The sequence below is a fragment of the Hirundo rustica genome, chromosome 4 (assembly GCF_015227805.2).
Source record: "Hirundo rustica isolate bHirRus1 chromosome 4, bHirRus1.pri.v3, whole genome shotgun sequence".
NCBI classification, from domain to species: Eukaryota; Metazoa; Chordata; class Aves; order Passeriformes; family Hirundinidae; genus Hirundo; species Hirundo rustica.
In genome coordinates, this window is record NC_053453.1 from 48,459,495 (window position 1) to 48,477,244 (window position 17,750).

At 36.8% G+C, this 17,750-nt stretch overlaps 1 protein-coding gene across 22 annotated transcripts in view; it reads right to left on the reverse strand.

The window, feature by feature from the left end:
- ATF7IP (activating transcription factor 7 interacting protein) overlaps positions 1 to 17,750 on the reverse strand; it is an 83,519-nt gene that overhangs the window by 44,514 nt on the left and 21,255 nt on the right. For 12 of the 22 annotated variants that reach the window (XM_040060975.2, XM_040060966.2, XM_040060977.1 and 9 more), the window contains exon 2: positions 1,368 to 2,419. In XM_040060975.2, coding sequence (XP_039916909.1) covers positions 1,368 to 2,412 — 1,045 coding nt within the window. In that variant the 5' untranslated portion in view covers positions 2,413 to 2,419. Of the gene's footprint in view, positions 1 to 1,367; positions 2,440 to 7,368; positions 7,677 to 17,750 lie in introns of those variants that run through there. The other 10 variants (XM_040060971.2, XM_040060973.1, XM_040060972.2 and 7 more) reach the window with 2 other exon arrangements.

The window sequence follows — 17,750 nt, forward strand, 5'->3', positions numbered from 1 at the left end:
CTTATTTGCCTCTGCCTTCCCCCACTTCCAAGAGTTTCTGGAAGACTTTAAGTGCCCAACAATGGTCTGACTTCTTCAATCTCACTGACAATAGCTAATGCCTAAATAAGATCCTTAGCAGAAACTATGCAACCTACCTTATCTCTATTTAACCAGCATAATTTAAAGGTAAATACTAGAAAAGGAGGAGTCTAAAACAGGGCTGAAGAGATGTTTTTATCTGCTTCTCTAGCTGTTTTAGAGACTAAAGACTGAGAATGCCACAATCTCATCATTAGTAAAACAAGCTTCGAGAAACTATGGTTACTAATTTCCCAGAGACTAAAACTGGAATCTTGTTTAAGCTCTGAAATTTCTACCCAGTCAGCCATACTTAAACACACTTGGGTTAATATGGTCACAATTTAATAAAAGCTATACAGTGGGGGGGTTGGGGAGAAGACAAGGAATAAAAAAGCCAACAAAATAATTCCAACCCCAAGATTATTTGAAACTACGTATTTCTGAATTACAGATGAAAGAATCGTGTCAACTTATCTGTAAATAATTAATCTGTTTTCTTTTCAGAACTACAATAGTAGAGCAATGACTGTCCATTGTCAAAAAGAAAAGCAACTTACAAAACTGTATGAAACAGTACACTACAAAGGACATTGATTCAGTTTAACTTAGAAAAATGATCTGCTACCTACATGAAGAGGTCCCACACTTAACATTTAAACCCATCAATCAGTTGCCATAGCCATCAAAGAAAATTTAGACAGAAACCACTGAGTTAAATAAATAAAAGCTATATGATATGAAAACAATACATGACATGAATTTTTCATTAAACTTTTCCAGTACTGTCTTTCAGGGGGAAAAAAAAAAAGAGAAGGTGAAGCACACCTAGATTACATGTGTTTTCCTTATCATTTATTTGCACGTTAAAAAAAAGAAGAAATCCTTTTTTCCCTGTGAAAGCTGTAAATTAATGCATTTCTCTTCTCCCAAATCTTTCTTCCCTCTCTGACAATTACTCATCTTTCCTCTTTTTCCACCCGCTACCTCACCCAAGTTGGCACCCAAAATTATAGAGTATGAAAAAAAACCAAAGCAAGAAGAAAACAACAACAAAAAACCCTAAAACAAAAATACAAAACAAATAAACAAAAAATCAAAACAACCCAAATCTTGAAGATGACCATTTTTCGGTGCTAAGTTTTCTTCCTGGGCCTCAACCACCACTCTTGAAAACTAAGACTACATAACATTACTGGTGGGTAAGACTGCTTTTTTGATTTAGAAACCTGCCATAAGTGTGTCATTCTAAGAAATGAACAAAATCCCAAACCTGAATGGAAACTAATCATTTAGAAAATTCTTACCTGGAACAACTGACTTGTTTGGTAGTATCACTTCAACACGTTCCTCCTTCTCATCACAAGGATCCTCTTCATCAGACAGTACTAAGAATGCCTCTTTTGGCAGACTTTCATTGATTTCCTGCTTGGATGGTGAACCCAAACCATTGTCTATTTTCTCTTCTAAATCTGGGACTGTGTCATCCACTGGAAGCAGAGAACTTTTAGAAAAACAGCCCAGATCATCTTCAGCAGGGGCTAGTTTTTCCAAAATTGGAATAATGTCATCTGTTTCCATACAGTCAGTATTGTCCAAGATACTTTCACTTGGCTCATCTATTGTCTTTGAAACAGTGGTTTCTGAAAGTCCTGCACTGCCTTCTTGTTTTTCCTGGTCAGCTTCCATACTGCTAGAGATGGCTGCTTCTCCAACAACCTCCTCAACAGTTACTTCTTCAATCCTCTCTCCCTCACCAGATGAACTGGAATTAACAGGTAAATCACTTGTTTCTCCCTTCTCTTCAGAAGAGTCACTAATATCACAGACTGATTTACTTTCACCTTCCAATGGGATATCATTCTTCCTTTGGTCCAAATGACTATTTCTATTATTTTCTTCATGGAAGTTACCTTTACTACTACCAACTCCATTTTCAGCCTCACATTTTACTGCAATGTCAGTATCTTTAGCTTGCTCGGGAGTAAGATTCTCAGTAACATTCAGCATTGGCGATTTGGATTCTATGTCATTGACTATGTTTTCTGCCCTACTTTCAGAGCTTTTGGTCTCACTAATTTCATCACAAGCTGGTCTTCCTTCTTCAGAGTTAACACACAAGTCAACAATGCCATTAATTTCTTTCTTGTCTTCTGTACAGTCTGTATTGCTCAAAAGGGAATTTATATCAGAATCTCCATTCTCATGTTTACCATTTAACAGTTTCACTTCAGTTGTCTTCAACAGCTCCTCTTTAACCTTATAGACAGCTTCAAGTTGTTGTCGATCACTTACTCTCATTGTTTTCCGTGCTTTGAAGACTTTTTTCTGAGGTTCCTCTGTGCTCTCCATCTTAACCCTTAAAAAATTCAGAAAGAACTGTGAAGATAAAAAATTATCATTGTCATATTACACTGCTACTATGACAGACTGTAATGTTTAGCATGTTTTAAACTAGTTGAAATGTTACTGACAAAACCAAAGAAACACCTGTAAACACTTAAATTTTATCTGACTTCCCAAAAAGTGAATCCAAGTTTCTCTATATGCTGCACAAACACATTTATGCAAAGGACACAGAGGTCACACTGTAACATCATGCAGGAATATTCTAACTACATATTTTAGACCACTTGCCTCATTGCATTCTATTAAAAATAGATATTATACTAAGGTAAAAGCCAGCAGCCTCTCTTTTCATTAAAAGGTAAAAATAAATGTAAGCAGATGGATCAAGAGTATTTCCATCCTTCTAAAAATATTTAGTTTTCTAAGTTTCAAACAGAATTAATAATTGGGGTAAAAAAAGAGATTTTTATATCAAGTCACTTTTTAGGAAACTTCATTATGCACAAAGAATTCCTCAATGTATCATTAAGATACTTTTTTCTGCATAAATAAAATAGATTTTAATCTTGCATATCGATACAATGGTTAAATGAACTTGGATTTTTAGACCACTTTCATTCAGTTTGCTGTAACATTTTACTAGGACTATTTGTGGCCACAAAAACAACAGGTATTGGAGCACCTTGCAGAAAAACTTCCTCTTTCAAGGAAAACCGGTGGGTTTGCCCTCAACACAGTCATACGCATTCCATCCACCCACAGAAGTATTAAGAAAAATAAAAATGTTTATAAAAAGTCTAAGAAAAATGTTAGAAAATCTATTTTATCGAATCAAAATATGGAGTTAAAGCTAGCATTACCTAGGAAGCGATAATGATTTTGTTGAAATACAACAAAATCTGATTTCATCTGTTTCCATTAAACAAAACAAATCCATAGGGATGTTTAAAATATATTTTTCCCCATGTGGTCTTGCTTAATGGCCTAGTTTTAAAGGATTATTTATCATAATGCTCAGAAGCAGAAAGCAGCTGAAGCAGTTCTTATATCCTAAATGTAACTCAACAACTAAGATCTTGAATCAGCTAATGCTAACCAACTAGGTCTACTGAAGCCACAAACCATCATAAAATTACTCGTATCAAGCATACAGCTTTATTAAGTTTCTTGAAAACATGCAGAAATTATATTAACAGTAATTAAGAGAGAAAATAATCAGGCAGTTATCACAATATGACTTTTTTCCCCACAAGGACTAGATAGGCAAATGCTTATAACACTAACACAGCAGAATTATTAGACAAAGGACGCACTTTAAATATTTAGTATGATTAATTTTGTGTCAGCCCCCAATTAATTTTAATTTACAGAGCTAAGAAATTCATTAATAAATTGCATTTTGTCTTTTCAGGTGGGATATAAATTATTTTAAAATTCTTTGGTACAAGAAAGCAGGACTACTGCCAACACTAGCTCATATCCATGACAGTTTTGTGCAACCACAACTTCAAGAGCATTTGGACAACCTTCTTGGGCAGGTGGAATGACTCTTGGGATTGTCCTGTGCCAGGCAAGGAGTTGGACTCAATCCCTGTGGGTCCCTTACAATTCAGGGTATTTGACAATTCTACAGTTCTATGAACTAAGCTGCAAAATTCAGAACACAGATGCCACAGCCTCTAAAGAGCGATTTGGCTGCACTTCACTTTGAAGCCAACTTCATCTACAAGTTTTATTTAGGCAATACTAAAGTTGCCCTTTAGCCTTCTCTTCAGCAGACTGAAGCTGTCAAGCTCTCTCAGCATCTCATGATGGGTCACATGCTTTAGCTCCTATCATTTTGGTCTGCTGGATCTTTTTGAGTTTATTTGGAACAATTTTTTGTGAAGGAAATAATTTAACATTTATGCCTAACTACAATATTCTACATTGTAAGTTAAGAATATATATTCTAAAGTACAATATGAATTCTACTGTAAACCCCACAATCATGACGTAACTTACATTACAAATCTAAGGCTTATTTTATACTTAGTTAAAATGACCTGACAAAAACAGGGACATAGCACAAAGCAATTTTTTACATTTCCTTTTAACTTAACATAGAACTTTCCTTACCATTTTTTTCCAGTTCTTTTCTGCAAAACAATCTAGAATCCTCAGATTTGAATTATGGACAGTACTTAATACTTTAACTCACACCTCAGGAACAGATTAACAAATTTTGACGAAAAGTTATATCAGGTCTGACTCTCAATAATACAATTATGACAATTTTTTTTTTTTGCCAATCTGACCTAAATTTTCTGAACTGGATTGTCTGCTACTGCACTGCCACTAGTGGGAGCCAAATGTAGCACCTATAGAAACACTGATCTGATACACCACCTCACTTGAGTTGAAAAAAGGTTCTCATCACACAACCATTTTCAGTCAGATGACTTATGAACTCCAGGTGAGCTGTTAATGCTTTTCCAGAGCTGTCTACATGCTAAATACAATTTCTTCATATTCCTTCAGAAATGAATATATTTAATGCAAGAATTAGACCTGAGGGTACAAGAAGCATGATTACAGGCTAGTAATTTTGGAAGAGCAAGTGCAGCTTTTGGAAGCACATCCGTTCCCAAGAACTTCGAATGGAAGGGCAGACATTCTCACATCATTATAAATGCATGTATCAGACTGTCATGTAATAGAATACTGACCATCATATTCATTCATATAAACCCCTATAACCAACACATGCTAACACATGTTCTTACAGATTTTTATCTTGTAGAGGCAATTTGGAAAAAAAAAAAAATCAATCTTGGCTATACTTGAACAAGTCCAAGAACTCCTAATAGGTGACCCAGTGAGAATCCTCTCGTAGCACAGTACAAGAACAGGGCCTCTGCATCAAAATTACAATAGGATAGTTCAATCTCCCAGACTACAGTGTTTTCTTTTACAGGCATTACCCAGAGTTTACAAAAGATATTACCAAATTTACAGTCTTACTTTTCCTATGACCAGAAAATACACTAACAGATTAATGTAACATTTACAGATGTCTTAAAATCAAATTTATAAGTGCATGACTTGAATAACCATAACTCAAAACAAATTAATATTTGCTGTTCTAATTTCCTTAAGTCATCTAAGCAGCATTTCATTAATATTTTTAAAATATAGTAACTACAAAGAAAATAAAGGACAGATCTTCTTACATTTGCCAAGAAGAGCAGTCTTAAAAAATTCAAACATCAGAATCCCTTTATATTAATGCATCCTTACTTTTTATTGAAAAAAAAATGGATGAACAAACTTGAATTGCTAATATATTTAAAAATTATGTTCACTTTTTATCTTAGGATGTTATCCAAAATCTAGTTAAAAACAAAGCACTAGTACAGTTCTAGAGAAAACCTGCAGCAAATACAAGCTTCACAAAATTCCATTGTTAAATGTTATGGGAGTAACTCATGCATATTGTCCCGCTCAATCCCACAGTCTTTTGCAACCAAAGAGTATTTGATTAAAGCTACCGAAATATAGTCCATACAAACTACTGTGACAAAATAATACACATAGATGAGATGAACACGTGTTTTGGGTTCATCTTTTAACAGTGAAATATCTTCTACCAGGTAAGACCAGTCCTTAAGCATTTCCAGCCATACGCACAAGGCAGCACAGTGCAACCAAAGAACAGATCTTACGTGAGAGCTGAGTGAAAGAGAAACAAGCCAACTGGCAGCCAGTCCAGACAGGCTTGGTCACACCAGTGTAAACCAGTCAGCCACCAGTGAAATACTGGCTTCTGGTCTTTCAAAGGGGCAAGGTGGACCCTTTCAGAGAGCAACAGAACAAATTACATTAATTCAGTCTTGCAAAAATATAACTTATCAAGCTACTAGTATTCTAAATTAATGTATTTTGGTCTCCCTTTATAGTTAACAACATGAAGTTTAGCTATATTTGTTAAAAACTTCCCTTATCTGATGTTTGGGTGTTTCCTTTTTTACTCATCGAATAACCAAGTCACAATGAGGAAACCAATGGCCCAGGCACCAAGCCAACAGAGCCAACAAGCCAAGAGCCTTTTATTTCAAAGAATGGCTTTTGTACGCATCAGCACAAAATGACTCCGGCATGTACAGCTACCTGTGTAAGCTGTAAGCTTTTGTTTTGATTTTACTAAAGTCAACGATTTTGACAGACCAACATACACAGTGGGTTCATTTGTTTAGATACAAAAAATCCCGTTTTTGTTTTAAGCCTTAAAGTCATACATAGTCATGTGAGACACGAATACATCTTTAGGCACCTCCCTCCAAAAAGTAGAAATTCTTCCCCTGACAATAGGTGTGCTTAATGGCACAAAATATGCCAGCGCAACTAGAAATATGGGAAGGTCTCTTCTCTGAGCCAATTAAAGAGTTTTCCCTCTACTTTCTTATTTTTTATTATTCTTATTTTGTAAAGAGACTACAGCAAGAAAGGATTGTATTAGCTAGGTATAGATCAGCCTATGATCATGTGCTCAGGTAAGCAGCCCATGAGCCCCTTCAAAGTGATAAACCAATCAGCAAGGAGCTGCCTGAATCCTGCCTAGTGACAAGCAGCAGACAAAGGGAAGGTCACGGGAAAACTGGGGGGGAGGGGAGAAACTGCAATCTAAACAATAGCACAAAATGGCGTTTACATAACATCAGGTCTAGAACAGCAACAACAAAGGGCTCCTGGAGGGCATAAAGCACTACCCAAATGCATCACAACCATAAAACCTTTGCCAAAGCACAAGAACAACATGGAGGAAGTGAAGTTCACTGATAATGAACATCAGCGCTCAAATGTGCAAGTCTACTTAAAATGTAGCATAGTCAAATCAAAGAAAGTGAAGCAGCAAATGGTCGTAAGTATTGTGTTCTAGATGGAGGATTCCAGAGAAGGAAAGTGGTGAATAAAACCTACCTTTTAAGCAGTGGTTCATAAAAAGCAGTTTTCAGTTGAAATCCTCCAGAGCAATTTTGATATAAGTTATCAGAAATTTAAAAACTATTTTAAGAGAAGAAAAAAAAATTCTGTTTAAGACCTATTCTTAAAAAAGACGTAATTAAATAATGCACCAATAATTTAGTTTTCTACCATTAATACAAGTCTACTGATCTGACTGAAAGGAATACACACCACAAGCCTAGCAAGCTCCACACACAACTCTGCCTTTGTTTTTAAATGCAATAAACAAAATAGAAATCACATGATTATCATATATGCAAATAACAACTCTTCAAGAATACCACAGACGATTTGAGTTTTTGTCCCTTTTAGGCTGATATTAGTGTTAGCTGAGAGTAGGGAGAAAAATAGACCATTTTCTAAGAAAAAAATTACATCACCATCCTGCCCTATTTCACCTAGTGCACACACAGCAGAACAAAGTGTAACTAAAGTGTAACTAAAAACCCCTTTAGCTCATTTGTCCCCGCCACATCCCGAACTGCGGCTCGCAGTGTGGGGAGCGAGAGGCACGCTCCCCCCTGCAGCTGAGCCCTGCAATGCCGCGGACGCTTCCCAGAGGGCGCCCGCGGGTCCCCGCCGGCCACAGCCCGAGCCGCGGCGGGACGGACTCGCAAGCCCGCCTCCCATTGGCTGAACGGAGAAGCCGCACGGCAGCCAATCAGAGGGGAGTACCTTAACTTCCACCCAGCAACAGTCTCCACGCGGCAGACGTCGGGCACGGACACGAGCACGGGGGCGCGCGTTAAACGAACGAGATTTTCCAAACGGCGCAATAGAAAGCCAAAAGCTTTCCGTCTGACACCTGGAGCTGTGCAACAGCGCTGATCCACAAGTGTGGCTGCCCAGCCGCGATAAGGAACAGGTGTTTAATGTGTGAGAGCATTTTTAGGCGATCACTGAATCCCTACGATGTTGAATACTGAATCAGAAAAACCGCTGAGATCCAACATGGGTTCAAGTATGGCAGCTGGAAAACCTTCCTTTCTTCAGATCCTATGCAGTGCTACTGCTTTTTTAGTACTACAACAGAAGTTGGTGTTTTGTCATGACTGCGGTATGACTAAAAGCAGAGGCTAATCTCTCCCATCCCCCTTTGCAAACTGCCTTCTGAAATTCAGCAAAACATTAAGCCCATATATGTATCTATGCCTAAGAAAAACACCCACCTATATGGTTAAAACCTTCTTAAACCAGAGTAAACTCACAGTACAGTTTCAAACGGGTAGGTTGTGTTTATTATATACATGATGGCATCATGTACAAACTTGAACTATGCTCTCATCATGTTGGTGCCACAGCCATTAAAGAACTTCTCTATCTCAAGAGGATAAATACTTCCTCTGATATTGGCTCATGCACCTGTTCTTCGTACCAAATTTTCGAGGTTTTTTCCCATGAGGCTTTGATGCCTTGTGGAAAAAAATGAATTCCTCATGGGACAAAAATAACTGACAAGTCTATTTACATGGCTAAGATATTTCATCTGCTGGTGGCTTTGCAGAGTTGTTCTTACATTTCATCACTTTATGCCTAGATAACTGCATTCTTTGGAACATGAAAGAATGAAAAACAAGGTAAGAGTCTTTCCTAGACTCATGCAACTCAAGTGCCTTAGAAACACCCACTATTTAGCACACGGAGCTTAAGCTGATTCTCCAATAGGAGTTTTATCTTTTTCTGTATACTGAATTTTAACAGCTACTTAAGATTGTTAAACTAGTAAAACTGCGTGACTGGAACTCAGCCAGAGCAACAAGGCTGTGATAATGTGTTTTCTTACTTCCTGCAAGTGTTAAAGAGATTTCAGCTTTTATCAACAACTCAAAACATCAGCTTTCAATTCAGCTGTGACATCTCCAAACACTAAACAAATCCTGCTGTTTTAAACAGTGGTAACAGCAAAATTCATTTTTCTTACAGAAATATTTCTTTAGCACAAGCTAAAACCCTAAGGAACCTTGGGGTTTTTTTCATTAAAAAAAGGATTCACTGAATCTGCAGTTGAATTTGTGCATTTAAAGATACATTTGATGAACACAGTTCTATCTCTGGCATAAGATAAACAGCTTGAATTTCTTTACTGTTATCCTTGAATATGAGTAGGACCTAATAATTACAAAGATGTGGTCACTAACTGCCAAAACACATCTACAACTAAAAACTTACCCAACTTCTATATTCCAAATCTAAAACCTGAACAATCAGAATTAATTGTTCATGCACATGCAGATCAAAAAATATGAGACACTTTGTGGGGGGAAAAAAATCTTAGAAAAGAGGCAAGATGTTCTGATCATGCTTACGCTTATCTAGGCATTACAAAACACAGTGTTTTTTCCTTTTATAAGGAAATTATTTATAAATTTTAAGTGTATAATTTTAAGTAATTCAACAGGCTGCAACATTGACATGGTATCACTAACATATGAACATCTGCATCCCTTGTCTGCTGTTAGGACAAATGCAGAATAACACTACTGCAATGAAAAAAACGAACATATTTACTCTGAACAGTCTATTGCCTTCCTGTAACTATGGAACTAGCTGTAGCAATGTAACCTCAGCTTTCCAACTGGCAGCTCAGTTACATCAGAATTCAGAAGTGAGCTACCTGATGCTGACAGTGGTCCCAAGAGTCACTTCTCAAATGCCAGAAGCAGAAGTGAAGAGAAAACTTGCAACAAAAGAGGTGATGCTGCACTGAAATGTTATTGTTTGCCACACATTTAAGCACCTTTTATGAGTTTGGGGTTTTTTTGCAAAAATTGCATTTTCTCAGTAACAAAAAATCAAGTTTAAAATGCAACTAAACCAGCACTTGGTAAGTTGGGTGTTGGAAAGGTTATCAGTATTTCCAACCGGGAAGACACCGTTTCACGGTAGGGGCACCACACCTACTGCCTTGCCCGCACCAGACCTGCCACACATAGCACACAGGATGGAAGGGGCATGTTGCCAAGGCACAAGGAAACCAGCTCTTCCATAAAGTCATCCAGCTGAAGCCTGGTGGAGACTCTGAGGTGCTAGGGGCAGGGAGGCTATTTCCCATTTCCCATATGAAAGGATTCGTTTTCTTTCAGTGAGTATCTGAGGCAGGCGAAGGCAGCAGCTGGGCAGCCATCTTGTCCTCTCGTCGGCTCCCTACCCGATGGCGGGGACAGCCAGAAATTTGCATACTCGCTGGGGATTGGCTGCGGCAGAGCTGCTTTGCAGAAACCAAATCTGCCTGGCAACAGGCTAAAAATAGCCAGCGCTGCTGCTGGGAGAGGCACCGCGGTGGGGCGGGAGCGCGGTTCGGCCAGCGCACGCGCAACCATCCTGATATGACGTTAGGGGCGGGCACGGCGCGCTGAACTCCCTCAGGGTTTCGGTGGGGATTTTTTAATTACAAAAAAAAATTCTGAAGTAATGCTCTTTTCAAATCAAAACAAACTATTATAATCTGTACACTGTCTTCTATCTTCTTTCTCACTTTTGTATCTAAGCAAGCTGGAACAGAAACCATCTTTCTTACTGTAATAGCCTATGTCCGTTTAGTGAGATGGCAGTGGAGTAATCCACAACACCTGCAACAAATGCCACCTAATCCTTACTAGATGTGGACTCTTACACAAAGTTCTTGCCTCCTGAGTGTGAAATATGCTAATTAGTTGTTTTAAAATTTTAAAAGTTTAATAGTAATAAAATTGTTACAAAATAGTAATAGAGTAATAAAAAACTGAACAATTAGGGTTAGGACAATATGAGATAATAAAAACAAAGTAACAGACGTTTGGGTGCCTTCTTGGGCAAAAAGCTCCGAAGAAGGACCCCCATTAACAAAGGATTATCTCTTAAAAGCAATAGCTTGAATATTTATACATTTCATACATGAAGTATAAACTCTATTCAAACAAAGAATTGTCTCTTGTTAGCGTCACTTTCCCCCCCTCAATCTCTATGGCATTTTTAGGGTTGAGTAAGGCAGGAGAAGTTTGGTTCTTCTGATAAGGGAGTAATAAATTATTTTTCTCTGAAAGATTTATGTTTTCCTGTGGTTGGTATATAAAAACTACATTTTAACTACAAAACTACATTTACCATACTATCAAAGTATTAATACAACATTACTAATCAATACAACATAATACATACAGTAAATATCTTGCACAGAGCCATATAATATGCACTTTTCACATGAGTTTCCCGTTGTGAATCACTCCACACCAAAAACACACCTGTACCATTCCTCCACTCAAAATTAAGGACAGTGTGGGATTTGGAAGTGCAAGCAAGATGAACTAAGAAAAGAAACTCTGTAAATATAGAAGGCATCTTAAGGATAAAATTTAATCAGTGAAGTGCAAAATCTTAAAGATACTATGTACATACATGTTCTATGACAGTAACTCCAGCAGTAATCTACATAATTTTACGACTTCAAACCACAAACCAGGAATTGTCTACAGAAGTTTTGTTTTCAGCAGCAGTGAACTGATAGCATAAACTCTTCTGACTGCAGCGGAAGCAAGTAAAGAGGTTTCCACACTTTTCTGTTCAACACACCCGCTCCCAGGTTTCTGTTTTATGGAACTGGTTAAACGCAGGTGAAAGACAGCATTGTAAGATGAATGAAGTACCCAGAGCATGCAGGACATGTACAGCAGTCTAACCTAGCTCTTTGGCAGCCTGAAACATGCCATCTGATACATAAGGTACACATAAGCACAAAAACAAAACAAAACAAAACAGAACAAAAAACACCACAAAAAACCCCCCAAAAACTGTAAGACTATCACAACTAAATAAGGACAGCAGGAAAAAAAAAGTGGCCAAAACAGGTGGTTGGTCACAGTGACCACTGAAGACAATTATCTTCTGAATGACTCAACAAAACAGAATCACAAAAATTAAATAGAAATCTCAATAGGAAGTAAGTAAACTAAGACAAAAATTTGTGCATAAAAAAGCTTCAAAATGAAATTAAGGGCAACCCCCAACATCACCACCACCAAACAAACAAAACCAAAAATTTTCTCATGAAAGCTACTGTTTACCCAAACTTTATTACCTGTACCTAGTGTTAGGACTGTTTGTCACAAGCATTCTTTAAGAAAAGGTAGCTTACTGCATAGATGTTAATTAGCTATTCCTAATGCGTTTTTACAATGATAAACAATCGGTTTCTAATAAACTTCTATGGCAATCAGTTTCTTACTGTACAAAACATGCAACCAGAATAAGACTTACTCTAGTAAAAGTCTCTAATGGCAGATGAAATTCTCTTGGGTCAGTGGGTGGACAATTATTTTTCTGTATTTGTTCTTATGCAAAGATTTGTCACATCTCACACTTGTAAAGACTTGTAACAAAAATTACCCAATGTGTCACCCAAATGGTCCTTTAAATGTTTCATAATCTAATACATAAGCAACTTTTGCATGGATGATTCTTTAACTTCAATATGTCTAGAAGAAGCTGTAGAGACACAGATTGCCAGATTTAACTCTGCTAAGCTGACCAAGGAACAGGAAGTAAGAAGAAACAAACCTACAATTTCTTTGTGTAGTTCCAATCATAGAAATAAATTATAAGAAAAATAGAACTAGCTTTGAAAGGGGCTTTAATGACAACAAGAACCCTGAAAGGATACCAGTATTTACTGTATTCTTTGTTTCTAGAACCTTTGACACACCCACCTACTCACCATACTTGCTGCATAGACAGCAGACATATGATCTCATTGTACGCCATTTATCTGACTTACTAAGAGACCAAATGCAATATCCTGGATTTAATTGTTACCACTTAACACACGTCTTTTCTCATTACTACCTTGTTGCCACACTTCTAAATTCAATACCAGTAGGAATAAATTTTGAAATGATGGCACACTAGTTTTAAGTGGCACAGCTGTATTAATCTATACCAGCAGCACCTTAAGCAACAAAGCACAGTATGTTCATTTCTGTGGTGCTTCTGAGGTGCTTACACCTCATGCTTGTAATTGTCAACTCACATACTCTGAAAACCAAAGATATTTAAACAAAAACAAAGGAAGATAAGCGTAATGTCCTGAAAGTAAGTAAACAGTTGATAAGTTGTTGTTGTTGTGGTTTTTTTTTTTTTTTTTTTTTTTTTAACCAGGGTGGGGCTAAAGTTTGGCTGAAATCAGTTTGTAGGTAAAGAATCAGGAAAACACAGGACGTGTGTGTCAAGACAGATGCTTGCTTTTTAATAGGGAGAACATGATTGCCTGAAACAGCCTCTCCAAGGACGTGACAAAATCTCCATCACCAGAGGTTTTCAAGATGCAACTGGACAGCATGCCAGATAATCTCATCTAGGCTCTTTCCCAAGCAAGACCAGACCACATAATCTTTTAAGGTCATTTCCAATCTAAGACATTCTATGAACTAAGATGTACAACTGATTCAATTACCAGAAGATCAGTATTAGCTGACAAATATTAAAACCCCTCTAAAACAGGACTTTCAAAGTGGTGAGATGACTACTCCGCCAGTCTTCTGGACTGTTACATCTTCAGCTTCAAGCGGTAATTGTATAGTTGAGAAGGTACCTTTCAAGATAAGCAATCTTCTACTAATAAGCTAAGTCATTAAAAAATAACAAAAACCCTCTTCCTTTTCGCATATATTATATACATAGACATTTTATACTTAATGCGTTTTGTATTTTTATAAATACATATGGTTGAGGAAAATGCGATCAAATGGCTTACAATAAGAGAAGTCTAAAATGGTAATTAGGTTGTGAACTTGAGGATCTAGTTTTATTTGCATAGGGTTTTAAATGTAGTTCTTGTACATGGAAGCTAGAAATATATATGGAAACAGTAGATCATCAGGCTGAAATACACGTAAGTGAATTTATCCTTAAGGCAATTTTCTCCCAGAAAAACACATTCAACTTGCTATCTCTGGTCAGATATGCAAAAAAAATTCATACACCTAAAGAAGGATTGTTTCTGAAACTTAATTTTTAATTCATATAAGATACAGACTTCTATCACACCTGAGATATGAATTCCAAGCATCTCACTTCCCCTTCTTTGGTCAACCAGTAGAATTAATGGTTCATTTTGCATATTTTTCTTTATTTCATTTTTTTTGTCTGGTTAGTTTATATCGCCATGTCTTCTGACATGGCGATATAAACTGTTCATTGAGTAAATATTGCAGCTAAAAGTATAGAAAAACATAGTTAAAGACACTGCCAAGAGTATCAAGTTGGATAGGCTCATCCAAAGTTATTTTCAATTTCTATTTATGAATATCCATAACAAGGTAGACAAACAAGATGTCAAATAAAAACTGCTATGAGCGTCTTTGGTTTTTAGGGCAAGGTACACTGCAAGGCCCAAGAATCCCATTCTAGAAGAGAAAGGTTATTTTCAGAACTCCAAAGGGACACCAAGCAATGGACGAAGTATTTAAGTCCCTGTTAAAAAACGTAATGCCTTTTTGGGTGGGTTTTTTAATTCTAAGAATTCACATGAAAAAATAAGGATAAACTTGAAGTGCAATGCGATACAACACATTCTTTGTATAAGCTCCTCAGACCTACAAAACTTGATTAAAATGAGCACTCTTAAAATTCCCTTAAATTTAGACTGTGTTTTCATACATAGGTTTCAATCATCACAACCCATCTTCCATCTGCAAAATTTCATTTCGGAAGAATGTTCGAAACAGCTCACAACAACTACGAAGTTAGATTTTAAAATATGGTGCAGTGAGGAAAAATACTGAAAGCAATTTATATTATTCAGATATAATGAAATACTTTTTTCTCCCCATTCTGCAACTGCAGCCTGTGCATGACTAATCCAGTATAATCCCGCATGAATTGTGAAGACAAATCAAGGAGCAGGAAAACTGGAATTTATTGCTACTATAATATAAAATGTAAGACCAAAGTATTTGGTAGAAGATCTTGTTTATCACTAGAAAAATATCGATTTGCAAAATAAGTTTTACTGCTAGGTTTTTGTTTCCCATCCCTGACAAAGGCAGTTTAAAGGTTCACCAAAACTAGGAATAAATTGGTACAGAACTTCACAAAGAGAAATAATTTCTTTAGAAATCTTGCTTCAGACAGACTAACTTTATAGCAGCAATGGTGCTGTAAACATTCACTGTATTCATCTGTGGCTACCAGAGACCACAGTTGCTAAGCAACATCTTAGTTTCATCTCAATTTAGATATCTGCCATTTTGGTATATTCACTGGAACCTTACTTATTCTTTAAATAACCTCATCTCATTCCATTCCTTTCACAACTGGTATGAAATGCAATCAAATTAATTTTTCAGAGGGGAGAAGGGGGTGGGGGGAAACTTCATTTTTCCTATGCTTTTCTACATATTTATGTATAGATAAAATATCTTAGAATATTTGCACGTGACAAGAAACAGTCACCACAGTGCTACAGAAACCCCACAGACATTCAGCAATCATCTTGCCTCTTTTGATATCCGGTTTCACCACCTAAGTTATGCAAGGATAGGAAATAGAGAATTTCATACTAACAGGAATATCAAATACATTCGTACCACAGAGCAATTAGCTTATTATCTAGATTTATTCTACAACAGAGTAAAATACTACTCTGATACATGAGATTAAACTCCCTCAGTTAAAGAACGTGACACATGAGCCCATACGTGTTCTCCTTTCATTTTACAGAAAAAGGACCAATATAAATGACCTTCAGTGACTCTAACAATACACAAACATCAGACAGCAGATATCACAGTGGCAGGAAAAGAAAAAAGATTGCAAAAATCCACACAGACAGCATTTTTTCTGTGGATAATAATGCTATGAGGTTACTGCTCCTTGAGAGACTGCCCACATTGACTGTCATCTAATCCATAGGGGTTTCCTATGTAACAAGACAGCATCCTATGTCCTGGACAGCTACTCTGCACACTTTGCACACAGTATTAGTATTGCAAAGAGGCAACAAGCTTTTCAGAACTCTAGCAGAATAAGCACCACCACTGCTATGCAGTACCATCTTAAATAGTTTAGTCAATATCCACACACAGAGTCCCATTCTCTCCTGTCCTTTTTAAGTAGCACTTAAGCATTAAGAAGTACTCTTCAATGTCTTCTTAAAAGGGTTCTGTTACATTAACTAAATACTGTGACATCTCCTTTCGATTAAGTAAGGATTGAGGAATAAAGAGAGCATGAAATGCTAATAATAATTAGGTGTAGACTCTTGTGATGAGAACTGTAAATAGCTATGTTTTTATGAAATACTAAATAATTGAAATGATGCATGCACTTCAGGCAACAGTTCTTCAAAACATTACCTTAAAATAATCAGGCAAAAAAGCAAGTGCTTAATTACCTATTTGAAATAGGAGATGGCAAACTTAATGTTACACAGGAGTCTTAGACATGTAGAGTAAAAAACAATTATCTAAAAGCAATCCAGCTATTGCCCTTTCTCATCTTGCAATATGAATCTTAATAAAAGAGAGACAATTAGCAAGTGCTGTATCACTTTAGCTGCCATGTACTATTTATCTTTTGTGTTGTGGGATGACCAAATGCCAACAGCCACATCTGTAGCAAAATCCTAGTACAAGGAATGTATTTTCTGTGAATTACAGCTTATTACTAATATTGCAAAGGAATATGGACTTCTAAACATAGGAAACTGAAATGAAAATCTATAGTCTGAAGGCATTTCTTTTCCATAACGATGTAAGAATCCATCTTTGTGTTTCCTCAGTTTCTTAGTCTAAGATCCTTGAAGAAGCAAGCAGGAAAAATATAGGCAAAGTGTTCTCTTGACCACAGCAGTCAGCAAGTTTTCATGCTAGGTTTCTTAGAGGATACAAAAGCAAAATAAAAAGGAAGACTGAAGAGATGTTCCATCTAGTCAATAAAGACCTTCGTCTTTTAGATTAAGAAGCTACAGGCCTCAAATGGGATCAACTTACACTTCACAAAGTATTTCTTATGTCTGTTTACTAATGACTCCCAATGAGGCTTGCCATTATGCAGGACGCTCAAGTAATTCTGGAAGGTTTTCCCGGCTTTAAACTTCACATCTAGGATGACAGGCTTTAATTTTTTTTCCTTATGAATTCTTTTCAAAGCCACCATAAGCCCCAGTTTTCAGTTACTCAATACCATCACCTCTTCATGGCTGCTGGCAGCGAATGTGTGGACAGAAGTCAGCCAACATTTTGTTCATGCTGACTAGTGACATTATACACACTAACTTAGTGAACTAATGATATGCCCCTAGATATATCGTCTGTTTACAACACCAGAAAAAATCAGATCTAGAGCCACCTCCACTGCTAGTGTTG